At 38.6% G+C, this 14,633-nt stretch overlaps 2 protein-coding genes across 3 annotated transcripts; one reads left to right on the top strand and one right to left on the bottom strand.

Annotated features, from left to right (window-relative positions):
* Window positions 1-4,463: 4,463 nt before the first annotated feature.
* LOC113360689 (antimicrobial peptide 1-like) lies at window positions 4,464-4,775 on the top strand. Its single transcript, XM_026604169.1, has one exon. The coding sequence runs from the start codon at window positions 4,464-4,466 to the stop codon at window positions 4,773-4,775; it is 312 nt and encodes a 103-aa protein (XP_026459954.1).
* Window positions 4,776-8,313: 3,538 nt separating this feature from the next.
* On the bottom strand, window positions 8,314-12,211 carry LOC113358720 (tRNA (guanine-N(7)-)-methyltransferase-like). 2 transcript variants are annotated; one of them, XR_003364714.1, is made up of 3 exons: window positions 12,069-12,211; window positions 8,924-10,018; window positions 8,314-8,660 (listed from the first exon to the last, which is right to left on the bottom strand). XR_003364714.1 is itself a non-coding variant. In XM_026602370.1 (2 exons), the coding sequence occupies exon 2, from the start codon at window positions 9,855-9,857 to the stop codon at window positions 9,057-9,059; it is 801 nt and encodes a 266-aa protein (XP_026458155.1). In that variant the 5' UTR covers window positions 9,858-10,018; window positions 12,069-12,211; the 3' UTR covers window positions 8,728-9,056. The 2 variants fall into 2 exon arrangements, 1 of the variants encoding a protein (XP_026458155.1); XM_026602370.1 differs by lacking the exon at window positions 8,314-8,660 and having other exon boundaries at window positions 8,728-10,018.
* Window positions 12,212-14,633: the final 2,422 nt, after the last annotated feature.

The following is a 14,633-nucleotide window of genomic DNA, read 5'->3' as shown; positions in this document are numbered from 1 at the left end:
TCTAGTCGAATATTATCGTAAATAATGTTCGTATAAAGGAATAAACCAAGAATCAAGTATAAATGTAAAGCATATGAAGTTTAACGCTGAATGTGAGGTGCTGAAATGTAAATAAGACAGATTTACGTGGTTCGGCACTAAGGCCTACATCCACGGGACTGGTGTTTCACTATGTATTGAATGGTTACAAAGATAGTTGAATGACTGTAGAGTATACATAGGTCTGCGAAAGTAGGGGGATTACTTACACTTCCTATTTCTCTCTCCTATATTCTCCTATAATTGCTCTGAATTGGTCGACCCCTTCTCTCTTAGTGGAGAGCGGTATTTATAGGGTTGGAACGTGGGTCCCATTTCTGAGGCGCCATTGTAATCTTATCTTATTGTGATTTGTGCCTATTACGCAGAGGTCTTCGGCATATGCTGCGGCATGAGCTTGAATACGAAGGATTATCCTCGCCTCTTCCACGAGCTGATTGACACGTGTATATCTCTTTGGTATTTAATGCAGGTAGATGGATGTCTGCTCGTGTCAGACAAGTGTCTCTTTGTCTGGTCACATCTGTGTCAGCCAAACTTCCTCTCGGCCGTTGATTTGGGATCTTCCTCGGGATTGGGTGTGATAACACCCAAGGGGTATTATCTGGTGCTCCTCTGAACCATCATACCTCTGTGATCCTCTGTCCCTGACCGTCAGATCTGCTGACCGGTGGCATCTTCTGATGAGATGCTTGCTATCATGTTTTGATATATTGTTTTGCATGCCTTCCACCTGTCTCTTTCTGTACACATGGTGGATGATGAAAGGTGTACATACATGGTGAAACGTGTTCTTTTGATAAGTTTATTAACAATGCTTTTCTATATGTACAGTTGAGATATTTGACAAGCTTTTGGCAACACAATATATATTTTTATAGGCTTAAATATGGCAGAAAATGATGCTAACAAAGCTTACACGTACCACTTTTTGCTCATGACTATAGTTTGTTGTATGTATAAGGGGGAGACATTTTTTGGATATGCTTTGGGGAAGCAAAAAGTCAGGGATGACCCTGGCAATGGGCAGACAGAATCGACAAATCGTGTTATTATGGACAACCTCAAGAAAAGGCTGGAGAATGCGAAGGGAAAGTGGACAGAGGAGTTTCCTGGAGTCTTATAGTCTTACTGGACGACCCCGAAAAGATCTATTGGATTCTCCCCATTCACAATGGCTTATGGAACAGAGGAAGTCATACCCATTGAGGTACACCTGAAGACTACTAAGACCCGTGCTGCCGAATCTGGAAACAATGAAAGCATACTGTCTTTAGATAAAGAGTTGCTGGTAGAGCAAAGAGAAACATCCTTGCAGCAATTAGTTCGATATCAGCAGGCAATCAAGCTGACTTACGACCGAAAGGTCAAAGAACGAGCATTTAAGCCAGGGGAATATGTGTTAAAGAAAACTCGAGAAGCCACAATGGAGCCAAACTGCGGAAAGCTCGGAGCAAATTGGGAAGGTCCATACACAATAGACAGGCCCGCATCTCGTGGATCCTACAACCTAAGGAACCTCGACGGTACTCAAGATTCAAAGCCATGGAAGCCATGGAATTCGTTCCACTTGAAGAATTTTTATAATTAGCTAAATTCGCATAGGAGTAGTTTCGTTCAAATCCTGTTGTGCTGCACTATTTTTCCTTTATGATGGTTTTATCCCACGCAGAGGTTTTAACGAGGCAGCTGTTGTCGGGAAGTAGGTACTTATCTTGTTATTCCTATTAAGATATTCAATTCAACGTTATTTTGGTATTCCACATTCTGTCAGAATTGTTCATGTTTAATCATAAGCTGCTGCGGACGGTTTGAATCCACAACCAGTGTCTAATAACAAAGAAGTGCAGTTCGAGCTTGCTGTCAACAACATCTCCAACACCTTGCAAATAGGAAAATTGCTCCATCAAGCATTTTTACCCTAATCCAAACGTACCCCCATCATATGGGACATCAACAAATGCGACGAACATTTTCTCCTGTCCAGGCATGGAAAAGTGTACACATCTCAACTCTTCGCATCTTGAATAGTAGGATTGGCCCCCTGCGCGAATTCAAGATAGCAGAAAAACAAATTTTCACTCCATGCGCGAGCAAAATGCAGTAACGAAGTGCACCCTTGCGCGAGCATTGGAGAGCATGACACAGTTACATACTGGGGCGAGTTTTATATCACCTTAATCACTTGGGGCGATATATATAACACCTCATATCACAAACAAGACAATACCTGGGGGCGAGTTGCATAACACTCCATAACGCGTTTGGGGGCGAGTTATGCAACACTCCAGAACAATGCGAAGTTCAGTCGCAGACAGAGTTGGGAAACCCGAACTTCTTAACCCATAACAAGCTATGGATTAAGAGGGGGCGATGTTTGTACCCTAATAATTTACATTATAAGTGGGCTTACTTGGGCCTAATATGCTCTTCTTATTAGTCAAGTATGGCTCACTAGGCCTCACAACCACTACACATAGAAGCCCATGACCAACCAGCGGTTTCCACGTCAGTAATAATGACCAACCAGCTTCTGCCACGTCAACACCGAAATGCGTCAGCGTGCCACCAATAATGACCAACCAGCGACTGCCACGTCAGCGTGCCACGTCATCAATAATGACCAACCAGCGGCTGCCACGCCGGTAGATGGTATAGTCAGCGAGTCACAGCCAGCAATATTGTTTCTGTACAGAACATTCCATTACCGTTGGCATATTCCTGGCGCCGTTAGCATATTTCTGACGTTGTTGGCATATTCTTGACGCCGTTAGTTTCATATAATGTCGTTAGTATTTCAGCGAGTCAGATCGCTCAGAGATAACGCTGTTAACGTTCCGTCAGCATGACGTCGCCGCTCGCCGGTTATCTCTTCCAACACCGGTCGTCTACTCTATCACCGATCATTTTCTCCGGCGATAGCATCATCCAAGCCCGGCGGCCAAAGTCTGGCGGGAGGCCTGTGGTGATTATCCTGTGTTTTGCGGTGTACCCAACTTGCATACGTCTCGGTTATCTACACCCCGCACTCTTGCAACTGACGGATGTTTACGCCCATCTAGCTGATCCGAGCCGGCTCACTGAGTCGCCAGCTGAGCCATTGACTAACTAGATGTTTCAGATCATCTTCATTTGGCTTGCGGATTTCTTCACCCCACTTCGTGGGCTTAGCCAATTGATATAATTCTTGGGTTTGGTCTTTTGTATCCTTTCGCTTAGCCAATTCCATAGCCCTAGAGGAAGTTTCTGGAAACATCTAGACGGGTTGCTGGCCAAGTCACACAGGGAATGTTCTGGAATATTCCAGAAGACATGCAGGGCAAGTTAATGCAATTTATGCCAGGAGGCATGCATGGCAAATTAATACAATTTATGCCAGGAGGCATGCAGGGTAAGTTAAGACGATTCATGCTTGCCTCGAAATGAGACCCTAATTCGCAACATATAAATACAGAGATTCACAAGCCTAAAAGGTAGGCAATCTTCCCTACTAAAACTCCTGTGAAAAACTCTAACTAACTTAAGCATTGGAGGATTTTTTGCAGGTACTCCCCAACACTGTTCACGTGGAGAGAAAGGGGGCAGTTCGATTAACATCAACATCATCATCAGAGTCATGTTTGGAGGTGAAAATATTTTACCGTCCAAACAAAGGTGTTGTGCAGTTGTTGGTGTGCAAGTTCAGTGGTGTCTGTAAGATTGGGTTTCTGGTAATGATGTTGGTAATGGGTCTCAGTTATCTGGCCTGTAAGAAAGATGAACAAGGTGTTACTATGTTTGAAATTATTTTTTCTTTGAAAAGTACTGTTTATGTTATTTCTTTCCTGAGAGTAGTAGATACGAAGCTGCACAAACTGATGAAAGTATTTAGTAGATTGATGATTATAGGATAGGAATTTCTATGATTGCTAAGATGAACTTGAAAGTGCATCATAAAAAAAATTGAGCCTTTGTGATAGAATTGTTACTTGTTCGTATTGTTGTACATGTCTGAGCAGTGAATGTGATCGGCAAACCTCTCCTTTTTTCTCTTCCGTTTTTGGCTGGAAAAGATCGGGCCTGCAGTTAACTGCATTATTAAAACTTAAGACACTAGTCGAGTGATGAAGCTAGACAACTTCTGACCCACTTTATTGGAGTTAATGTCATCTTATCTATACCACCATCCTTTTAATCAATCAACCAATGAGTGAAAAAAGCATATCCATTATCTTCCCAATTATATCCGCTGGTTTTCCATGCACCTTCCCGCATTAAAGGCCCGGCTACTTTCTTTGAACATTTTAACTATAAATAGCGCATCGAACTTAAGATGAAAACGCACCATTTCAAGAACCTAAAAGAAAGAGGAAAAAAATATTATTCCAGTTTTGTTTTCTATTTTAAAAGGCAGTCTAATCTTAATTAAGTTTCCTCACTTTGCAATGGCAGCTAATAAGAACTCGCTCTCTATGCTATTCATGGCTTTGGTCCTCATGGCTGTAGTAAGTGAACTGGCAAATGCAAGTTCGCTAACAGTATTTGGAGGACCAGGTTGTCGCGGTGGAGCTGCAAGGTATGATAGATGTGGATGCTCAAGCTTTAGTCTGTCTGGTGGTTATCAATTTGTTTACACCGGTCAAACTGCTTCCATGTATAACCAAGCGGGTTGTCGGGGTGTGTCTAGTTTTGGGTTCAACGCTAATGCGAATGGATGCCACTCCATTGGATGGAGGAGCATATTCATCCAGTGTTAAGTGAATTCAGTCAAATTAGAGACACACATTATGTGTTTCAAGAATGGCCTTGCAAGTATGCATTATGTATAAGGGTGCACACGGTACGGTTCGGCTCGGTTCTTGCCGAGGCCGAGTACCTGTACCTCCCTAGGATCGGGACGAAGATTTTGGACCGGTACCGTGTACCTCGGTTCCGGTACCTTTCGGTTCCGGTGCGGTTCCGGCACGGTTCCGGTACCAGTCGGTACCTTTTCAGCACAAAAATGACTGCCTTTTCTTTTACCTGTTTTTTACCTGTTTTTTCTATAGAACAAATTCTCATTCAAAGCAACAACTAATAAGTAGCAATATTACTAACAAACCAAACAAACAATGTCTTGAAAATATGGAAAAAAAAGTAGCAGTAGCCACAGACACACACACACTAAGTCTTGAAAATGAGAAAATCTGAAAAAAAAGAACAACTACTCAACTAGCAGTGCAGCTAGTGCTTCTGTAATCTTGAATCTTGATCTTCTAATCCATGTCAGCAGCACTTGTGGTGTCATCACTGTTGATAGGACCAAGTAACGCTGCAAAAACAAATAATAGCAGTTAGTAACTATTAGACTATATCTATTACTGCCAAACACAAGTAATAATGTAATATGTTACCTTCTTCAACTTCAACATCATCATCTGGTATGTAATCAGATAGAAGATCAAGTTGTATTGGCTTCCTTAGCCAGCTTTGTGTGCAAAGCAATGCTCAACTGTCCTTGTAGATTAAGAGCTTCTACAAGGACTTAAGACTCTATCCTAATCTCATAGATAAATTACATATGGACAACATAGACCATTTCTAGAATATCAACAAGTGTTACCAGCTCTATCCTAATCTCATAGATAAATTCCTATCCACGAAGGGAACCTAATTAGCAACTTGAATCTTGTAATTCAGCCACCACACATTCACATTTAAATATCCCTTGAATGCACAAATACCAAATGACAAACCTTGAATGTGCAGTATCAGCAACCCTCTAGAATTACTGAATTAGTGAACTCCGAGAACTTAAATCTGCACTTCAGCACCTAATCAAAAGCACAAGAAAAACAAATAAATTAGATTTCAACAACATTTAATAAACCCAATTCAGAAAACCCACTCCACTCCAAGAACTTAAATCTGCACTTCAGCACCTAATCATACACTTGATCAAGTCAGATAACTTCTCAGTACCTATTGATTCTTCATTTCAATAAAATCCATATTATTTAGACAAACATGGAGGTGATGAAACATAAGAAGATTCATGAAACATAAGAACTAACTACTTGTCATTCTTGTCCTGCTTTAACATGTAATTGCAGTTAACTACTTGGTACTTATATAGCATCATCAACAAAGTCTAACAGCAGTATAATGAACCAAATCGTAATCCCAGATTGCTAATTGTAACTAGTAGGAACACCTAACCCATATTAACTTTATAAACAAAAGTTACAAAACCACAGAATTGGAGCATCACTGCAAGTAAATGCACTTTGACAACACCAAAAAGATTGAGTAACTAACTAATTATCTACCTACTTCTAGCAATCATGTAAATTAGAAATCAGAACAATTACTAACACCCTAATTTCATTAACAAAAAGAAAAAGAAGTACTCAAATTACTAAAACAGCACCATTACCATTCAAAGATTAGCACTACACACTAGACAGTGAATTAGGAACAACATAATCCAAAACAACAACAAATCTCTAACCTTTTCCATCTCTTTCTCCACTCCCTTAGATAATCTGATTGATACTTAATCCAGTTCAGTTCCTTTCTTTTCCCTTTGTCTTACCCTGTGAAAGTGAAACCCTAATATAATCAGACATAGCTTTCAAGATCAAAAGATTCAAAACTTCACAAAAGTAATGATTACACATCGAAGCTTTGTCTTGATTTTTCACGAATCATCAACGAAAACATGATTATAATGAAAGAGAGGTACACAGATAAGAAGATGCAGATTAGAAGAAACGTTAACCTAAATTGAAAAAAAAATAAATCAAAATCCGCAACATCTGATTACCTCTTAGTAAGAACTGAGACATAAACTCATATCAATCAACGAGACAGAGGAGTAATCCAAGTTCCAACAGAGTTCTTCACTTATTCTCCTTCTCAGAGACAGAGGAGAGACGGAAAGAAAAAAAAGAAACGAAATTGAGAATAGAAACCCTAGCCCTATAATGTTTGCTTATATACCACCACTTAATCCAACGGTTATTATTGATCTATCATCCCCTAAATCTGACGGCTACAACTAATCGGTACAGACGGTACGGTTCGGCATGGGACTAGGCCAGGACCGTGTACCTGTACCTCCCTAGCCTCGGTTCCTATTTTTAGGACCGGTACCTGTACCCCGTTCCTCGGTTCGGTACAAAACCAGGTACGGTTCCACCGGTTCCGGAACGGTCCGTCGGTCCGGCTCAATTCCTGTGCACCCTTAATTATGTACTTCCTGAAAGTCTTTATTATATAAGTTATAAATAAACTTGGGTATGATCGACAAACTTTGAGTTGTTGTTGTTACCGCGGGATGTTACCTTCGTAATGTGATCGATGTCTGTCCTATTTTCTGTATTCAAATTATTCAAGCCTTTGGATACTCTCATGTCCATGGGATCTCCCACGGTTTAGAGTTATTGTACGTCACAAATATTGACTACTACTGTAGTAAAATAAATAAATATCTAGTGTTTCTTTTCACTTTTTCTATGGCCATTTTTCTCTGCCTCGATAAGCTCGGGAGTTATACCCGCCATGGACGTTGTTTCAGTCCGGTTTCGGTTCCGACAATTTACCCATTTGAAGGGAGCCGGTTATCCTGTTAAATTATAAGCTTTGGTAACTTTGGACAACGGAGTCATGATCTCACAGCCACAAAATTATGTTCTCACACTTGTTGCTACGTACACAAATCACTTGGAATGCATCTCATGAGTCATGATCCTTCATCTCCACCCTCTTTAGACCCACATAATACATACCCAGACAGAAGAATCAATGCGATGCCATAATCTTGCAGGTCAGTATATGTAGGGTCTGCTCACCACCCTCTTTAAATGCGTCCGTACCTTTTTGAGGAGTAATTTTCAGAATGAGGTGTAATTTTCTTCATGGCTTTGACGATGTTGGCTTTGGCCCTCTCTGTGCACAAGCAGTGTAAGATGGATCCTAGAACAACTACGTTAAACTGGGAAAATACTAAGAGAAGAATCACTGCCATACATCATCATCAGAAAAGTTGATACACAAACGAGAGCTACCCAAGGAGAGGTTTCTTATAAGAATTCCTGCAATTGCTAAACTAAGTTTTCTGTTGATACTTGGATCTAAACCACCCGTGGATATCATTTCTCCATAAGCAGCTGGCTCTTCAGTTGCAGCAACGGCAATAGGGAATCCACCATTCAGCAAAATCATCATCCATCATAGATGTGATGCTCAAGAACTAAAACAGTATCAAGTTGTGGTTTTTCTTCCACACTTCTTAATTCTGATCATAAATATGTTATTTAAATACAAGAAAGGCGTAATATCGATAATGGATTAATCTTACACTCTCAGACCAACATGGGTTTCATTTCTATCCCACCCCAACTTGTTTGGGACTAAAGGCTTGGTCTTGTTGTTACACATTCAGACTACGTGAAGATAATTAGTTTACAAGGGATCTCACTTCTCACAATACCTCTAGGAAGGCACTGCTGAGCTCCATTAACAGGCCTCAGTCCACAATTGGGAATTTTGCGTCAAGGTTGTCTTTACTCTTTAGTGCTTCACCTCTGGCGTCTTCTGCTTTTGTTGCCCTCTTGAGGAGCCTCTAGTATCTCGACCTTTTCTTTACATAATCAAATTCCCTGTAGGGGAAACAAAAATCATTACTCAAAAACAACAGTTGGTCCTAAACGAGCCAAAGATGAGGCATAATCAAAACTCAATGGAAGACATTGTACTACGAAATATTAGTCTCTCCAAATGGCATTGGTAACTCAAAAAGAACAAAAACACTTCGATTTCAAGTTGCAGAAAACACAAAATTTCAAAAGTGAAACGAAAACTTGGGCTATTACATCAGAGCAACTCCAGAAGAGACTGCTTCATCATATTTAAGACCCCTAACCTTCTTCGGCATAACAATAATTGGAGAAGTGGACAGTTGCGTGAAGGTATCACCCATTTGGATTCGACCCCATCTTCACATTCCCTGTTAGTTTCACCGAAAGCTACTGGAAACCAATAAAAACACCTAACATTTAAACCCTGTTTCCTACTTCTGATAGCGCGATCCGCCTGTAAACTGCTAGAAAAGTCTGCCCGCCATTTCTAGCAACCTTTTGACCTTCCTCTGTTGCAGAACTCAAAAGCTTCACAACTGGATCAACATCGAGTTCTTTCTCCGGAACTGCTTCAAAAAGAGGATGACGTGCCAAACAATCTTTCATCCATTCCCCAAGTTCTTCTACATCAGTAATTGTATATATAATTCCACCAACTTGGAGTGTGTACGCATATTCGTCAAGCAAGTGTGTACTAATAACACGGCGTCTATGATTCTTCTCCTTGAAATGAGGATCTGGGAACAAGAAAAACATCTTCAACAGCTGCCCTTTCTCGAAGAAATTCGGAATATATTTCATGGAATTTGTTCGAACCACGGATACATTATGGTACTGGCCTGGATTTGTTTCTCTTAAAGCCAGTATTCGTTCCTTCACGTACTCTGTCACCTTGTCCCGAATCTCCATTCCAATCATTAGTGTATCAGGAAAAAGAGTTGAAAGGCTGATAAGTAAACCCCCAAAACCACAACCAACATCAGCAAATTGTATTTTTTTCGACTGGGGTTTATATATTGCACCCTTGCACTCACCATTTTCATCGCAAGCTCCTTCTGAAGGATAGTAGTGTGGGTAGTGCGAGGCGTAGTCAACTTCGGAAGGTGCAGTGGGAACAGGGAAGTGTGAATCGCTTAGTGGATTGCTGTGTGCACGTGCTCTATAAAATCGCTTTCGTGGCAGGCCTGTCGTATTGTTGCTTTTTGGATTTCCCTTCATTTTTTCCTGCTCCAATCAATCTAAAATAATCAAGAGCTTCTACACAAATGCACCGCTAAAAGTTACCTATAACTATCAATGTAACCCCTGATTCAGATCAAAACGTCGTTGATTCCAATTCCTTTTCAGCTTTGATGTATTTAGCAAGCAACTATTACCTCCTACAAGAGCAGAAATAGATGAGAAAAGTCAAACAGATGTAAGAAAAATATAATCTACTCTGGACCCAATATTTATCATCTCGACAACTCTTTCAGTTATAACTCATGCAATACGGCAGAGGCACACCATCAAAGCCTCACCCGTTGGATGGTTAGATAGAAAGCTATTAGAGTCAAATTCAACCTTCAATGTGAAATTATCACAGCCATACTATTACAAAAATATAACAGAGAAATCTTAGTTTGTTTACCATCTCAAGTTGCATCAAATCTAATAAGTTTCACAACTATCCGGCGGATGAGGCTTCGCCAATGTGCATATGCTTTACACGCTCTTACACACATACATTTACATAAACAGATGAAAAGGACATGACTGAAAGTGAACAATAGCCACTATGATAACTAACAGCACGTCTTTAGGATTAGTTGGATAGTGGCCACTACATATACTGTACACGCTCTTACACATAGATTTACAAAAACAGATCAGAAGGACATGACTGAAAGTGAACAATACCCACTACGATAACTAACAGCATGTCTACTTTTAGGATCAATTGGATAGTGGCACTACCTAATGCCTAAAAATGCCACTACCTAATGCCTCTTAAATGATAACCCCTCCGTTTCAAAATGATAGGCTTGTTTCGTGTGTGGTATGTGTTTTGCTACTATCTAGTAGTTTTATGGTTCTATTTAAAACATAATCAATTATGTATATTTACCATTACCCTTTAAAATTCAGAATACTAAGTCCTCATAGTATTTATTGCAGAACAAAAGTTCCTTATCCACAAAAAGGAAGTTGAGGAACTAATCAGAATGCGTAAAAATCAACTAACACTAAATGTCAAAAAATATCAAAACAAAAATAGAAGAATAAGTAATGAATGTGGAAAACATTTGCAGGCCTTTCTAACTAGAAGAGAACTTTTATACAACAGAGGTGACAAAGCCAGATGAATAACGAATCAAGGATCCTATAGTTCAAATAAAATAAATGATCTAAAGATTTCACCTAAGAAGAGATATGCGGAACTGTGCAACCAAAAAAAAAAAAGCTACATATCAGATCACAATCTCTAATCGACGATTAATTATCTGTCTCTATCCAAGATACTAGAAGATTACACATACACACACATCAGATACTGAAGTGCGCAAAGTGCTCAGGGTCTTGTTGCTTTTATCAAAACATTCACAAGAGGCATACCTGAAAGGGTAAATTTATGGAATATACAACAAAGAAGTGGGAACCATATTTCAAAAGAACATTACATACACATAAATATGTGAGGCCACTGGCTTCATTCCCTAATTTAACTTATTGGCCTTTTTGAGGTGGTTCACATACATATGTATGTTGTAACTAGTAACTCAATTTCTCGTACCCATAGTCCATATGTCCACGGATTTTTCTCGACATCAAAAAAGAAAAGCAAAACAACAACGAAATATTTGGCTAGTAATATAGGTTAGCTCTAGTAAACTTTTACTCAAGTGACATGGTCAATACTTCAGGAGTAACGAAACCAAGAAGTCTAGGTATAATAGCACGCTCACAGAGTGCGAACATAGTGATAGATAGTGATTTGACAGTAGGTAAATAAGTAAGGTTGGATCACTTACTAGTTCAAGTATTGGGAACCCTAATTGCATCAAAATTGTCTAACTGTAATTTAGATTCTAATGTAGACTGAGCAATTTTTGAACCCTAAATACGGATTTCAGAAAATAAACTAGGGTTTGCGTCTAGTTTATTCTGACGTAAATTACATATGATAATTACTTTCTTTAATGCAAATATTCAAACACTTAATCTACATTGACGATAACAGCATATCTCTAACAAAATCTAAGTTGCAATGAAGTCAAACAAATCTGAAAATCAAAAAATCGAGCTAACAAAAAGGAATCAATTTTCATAAACAAATCAACCGGTGATACTAGGTTATCATCTCTTGCTCCAGAAAATTCACATAAAATTCAACAAAATCAGAGAGTCCCGTCGTATTAACTAGGAAGAAGATATGAGAAGCGGACTTACCGTATCAGAAATTGTGAAAGAGGTCTTGCACGCTCCAATCAAGGGGATTCCCGAGGTTTGAGTTGATTCACTTGCTGGTGGTGGTACTGGGTTATTGTTATTTAGGGTTTTGGGTATAAGAAAAAGACTTGTATTAGCTTCGGTGTATTATATCTCTGCCGTTTATTTGGTACGAGACCCAATTTTGGCTGTGTCGGACAACACAGCCACGAATCCACGATGCTTTGAGTCCATTTTCACCCGGGCTAACGCAAAAAAAGAATTACTAGTATTAATCAAGACTCTTTTCTTTTCTTTTTTCGGAAAAGAGGATAAATCCTCAAATGATATATTGATTTGATGAGTCCCGAAACTGTGAGAATCATTAGATGTTACAAAATGGATGCAATTCCTAACATATAGGTAGTGCAAAATGGATTCTAATATTCCTTTTGTCCAGATATTTTGGATACCACTTCTATTACAATAACTGGCTATGTTTGCTGCCTTAGTAATAATGAATCTTGATGTTAAAACGAAAGCAGAAACTTTAAAGTTAATACAATTTGCAGGTCCTGTTTCGAAATCTTCACTAATGTTATATTTATTCTCCCTTGCTTTTACATATCTTCTCATTAGCAGTTGTAGAGTAGGACTTGAATCACTTTGAAAGATTACATTATGCTCACTACATTCAGTTGCCCATTGGAAGGCTGCTTCAGCACTTTTTTCTTCTAATTGTTCTCTTGTGGTACAATCTGCATGACAGCCTCTTGCTTTGAAAATTCTACCTGCATAATCAACCATAGTTAGCCCAATTCTTGAAGTGCTGAAAGGGAAATTCATTGTCAAAGCAATAGAGATTCTCAAGCTCATATAACTTATTTCCCTGTCAGGTTCCCTTTCGAGGATTTTAAGAGCCTCATCTTTCATTGGGTTATAAAACAAAGTTTGCATAACATTGTAATCTGTTTTATTAACATTCATATAACTATATATAAATCTAACAATAGTTTTTGCGGTATTGGCACTATTCTGCCTCTTTTTTTGAAAAGTATATTCACATCTAGCTTTCTATATATGCCAACTGATTATACTACAAAATTCAGGCCACTAAATTATACAATCACCCCTGTTTTTATCATCGAACCACAAATTTAACCATTCATGAAAATCAGTGCAGTTATCAATCACATAATCCATATCAAAATTTAAGTACATCCATACCTGTTTAACGAAATTACAGTTGAGAAAAAGATGAATGAGAGATTCTTCTTCATCATTGCATAGACTACACTTTGTATCAATGTTAGGAAGAACGACAGCAATTCTCATGCCAGTGGGTATAATTGAATTCACCGCTTTCCAAATGAAAGTTTTTATGGAAGGGGTAACATTTAGATTCCATGTTCTTCTCCATTTGACATTATTATGGGTACTACTATTCAGGGAGTGGTATAAAGACTTAGACAGAGAATTAAACTTTGCTATTTAGATTCCAATGTGCAGTGTCATCTAAATCTTGAACTGGTATGTGTATTCTCTTTATCTTTTCAATAGTTTCATGATCAAAACAGGCAGTAAGTTTTTGTTCATCCCATTCCTTTTCCTCATTTATCAGTTGACTCACCTTTGTCATGTTTTCAGTTCCAGTAGTTGGTTTTGAGATAGGAGCAATCGTATTTGATATCCAATGATCATCCCATATATCAATAAGCTTTCCATTTCCAAGTTTCCAAAAATAATTTTTCTTAATGAGTTGGATTCTACTATGGATACCTTTCAAAACCCAACTATCCCCTTCATTTGGCTTGTTTTTTAAATGAAGAACATCACAGTTTGGGAAATACTTAGCTTTTAGTATTTTTGCCCCAAGTGTGTTTGGTTTTTCTTTTAGTTTCCACCTCATCTTTGCTATCATAGCCAAGTTGAAGTTTTCAATATTTTGTATTCCCAAACCTCCATCATCAAGAGACTTACACATTGCATCCCAAGCTTTTAAGTAAAGCCCTTTTTTACCTTTTTCATTTTTTCCATTTTCATTCTTCCCCCACTAGTAATTCATTTGCATTCTATTAAGAGTTTTACAAATTTTTTGGGGATTTTAAAACAATTCATATGGTAAACAGCTAGCGAAGAGGTAACATTCTTTACCATAATGGTTCTACCAGCATAGTTCACCTGAGTTCCTTTGTAAGATTGAAGTCTACTGCTCATTTTCTTGACGAGTGGTTCAAAACTTTTCACTTTTGATCTGTTAGTAAAAAGTGGTGATCCTAGATATCTATCGTCAAGAGGAATAGAGTTTACTCCTAAAATTTGTTTTACTTCAGTCATAATGTTTGGATCAGTTTTTGGACTGAAAAACACCCCAGATTTGTTAAGATTTATCATTTGTCCCTAAGAGATTCCAAAATCTCTAAAAAGAGTTACAAGGTTATGACAAGTAGTCGCATTTGTTTTACATAATATGATACAGTTATCTGTAAAAAGCAGATGACTCACAGATGGGGCATTTCTAGATATTTTAATACCTTTTAGGAGACCTTTACTTTCAGCGTGATGAATAGTGCGATAGAAAGATTC

This window comes from Papaver somniferum, chromosome 3 (assembly GCF_003573695.1).
Source record: "Papaver somniferum cultivar HN1 chromosome 3, ASM357369v1, whole genome shotgun sequence".
In the NCBI taxonomy this organism is placed as follows: Eukaryota; Viridiplantae; Streptophyta; class Magnoliopsida; order Ranunculales; family Papaveraceae; genus Papaver; species Papaver somniferum.
The sequence above is the reverse complement of the archived record's forward strand: the minus strand, read 5'-3'. Positions and strand labels throughout refer to the sequence as shown.

Bases quoted from the DNA above. Each gene is read 5' to 3' on its own strand.
- LOC113360689 (XM_026604169.1), top strand. From the start codon at position 4,464: ATGGCAGCTAATAAGAACTCGCTCTCTATGCTATTCATGGCTTTGGTC.
- LOC113358720 (XM_026602370.1), bottom strand. From the start codon at position 9,857: ATGAAGGGAAATCCAAAAAGCAACAATACGACAGGCCTGCCACGAAAG.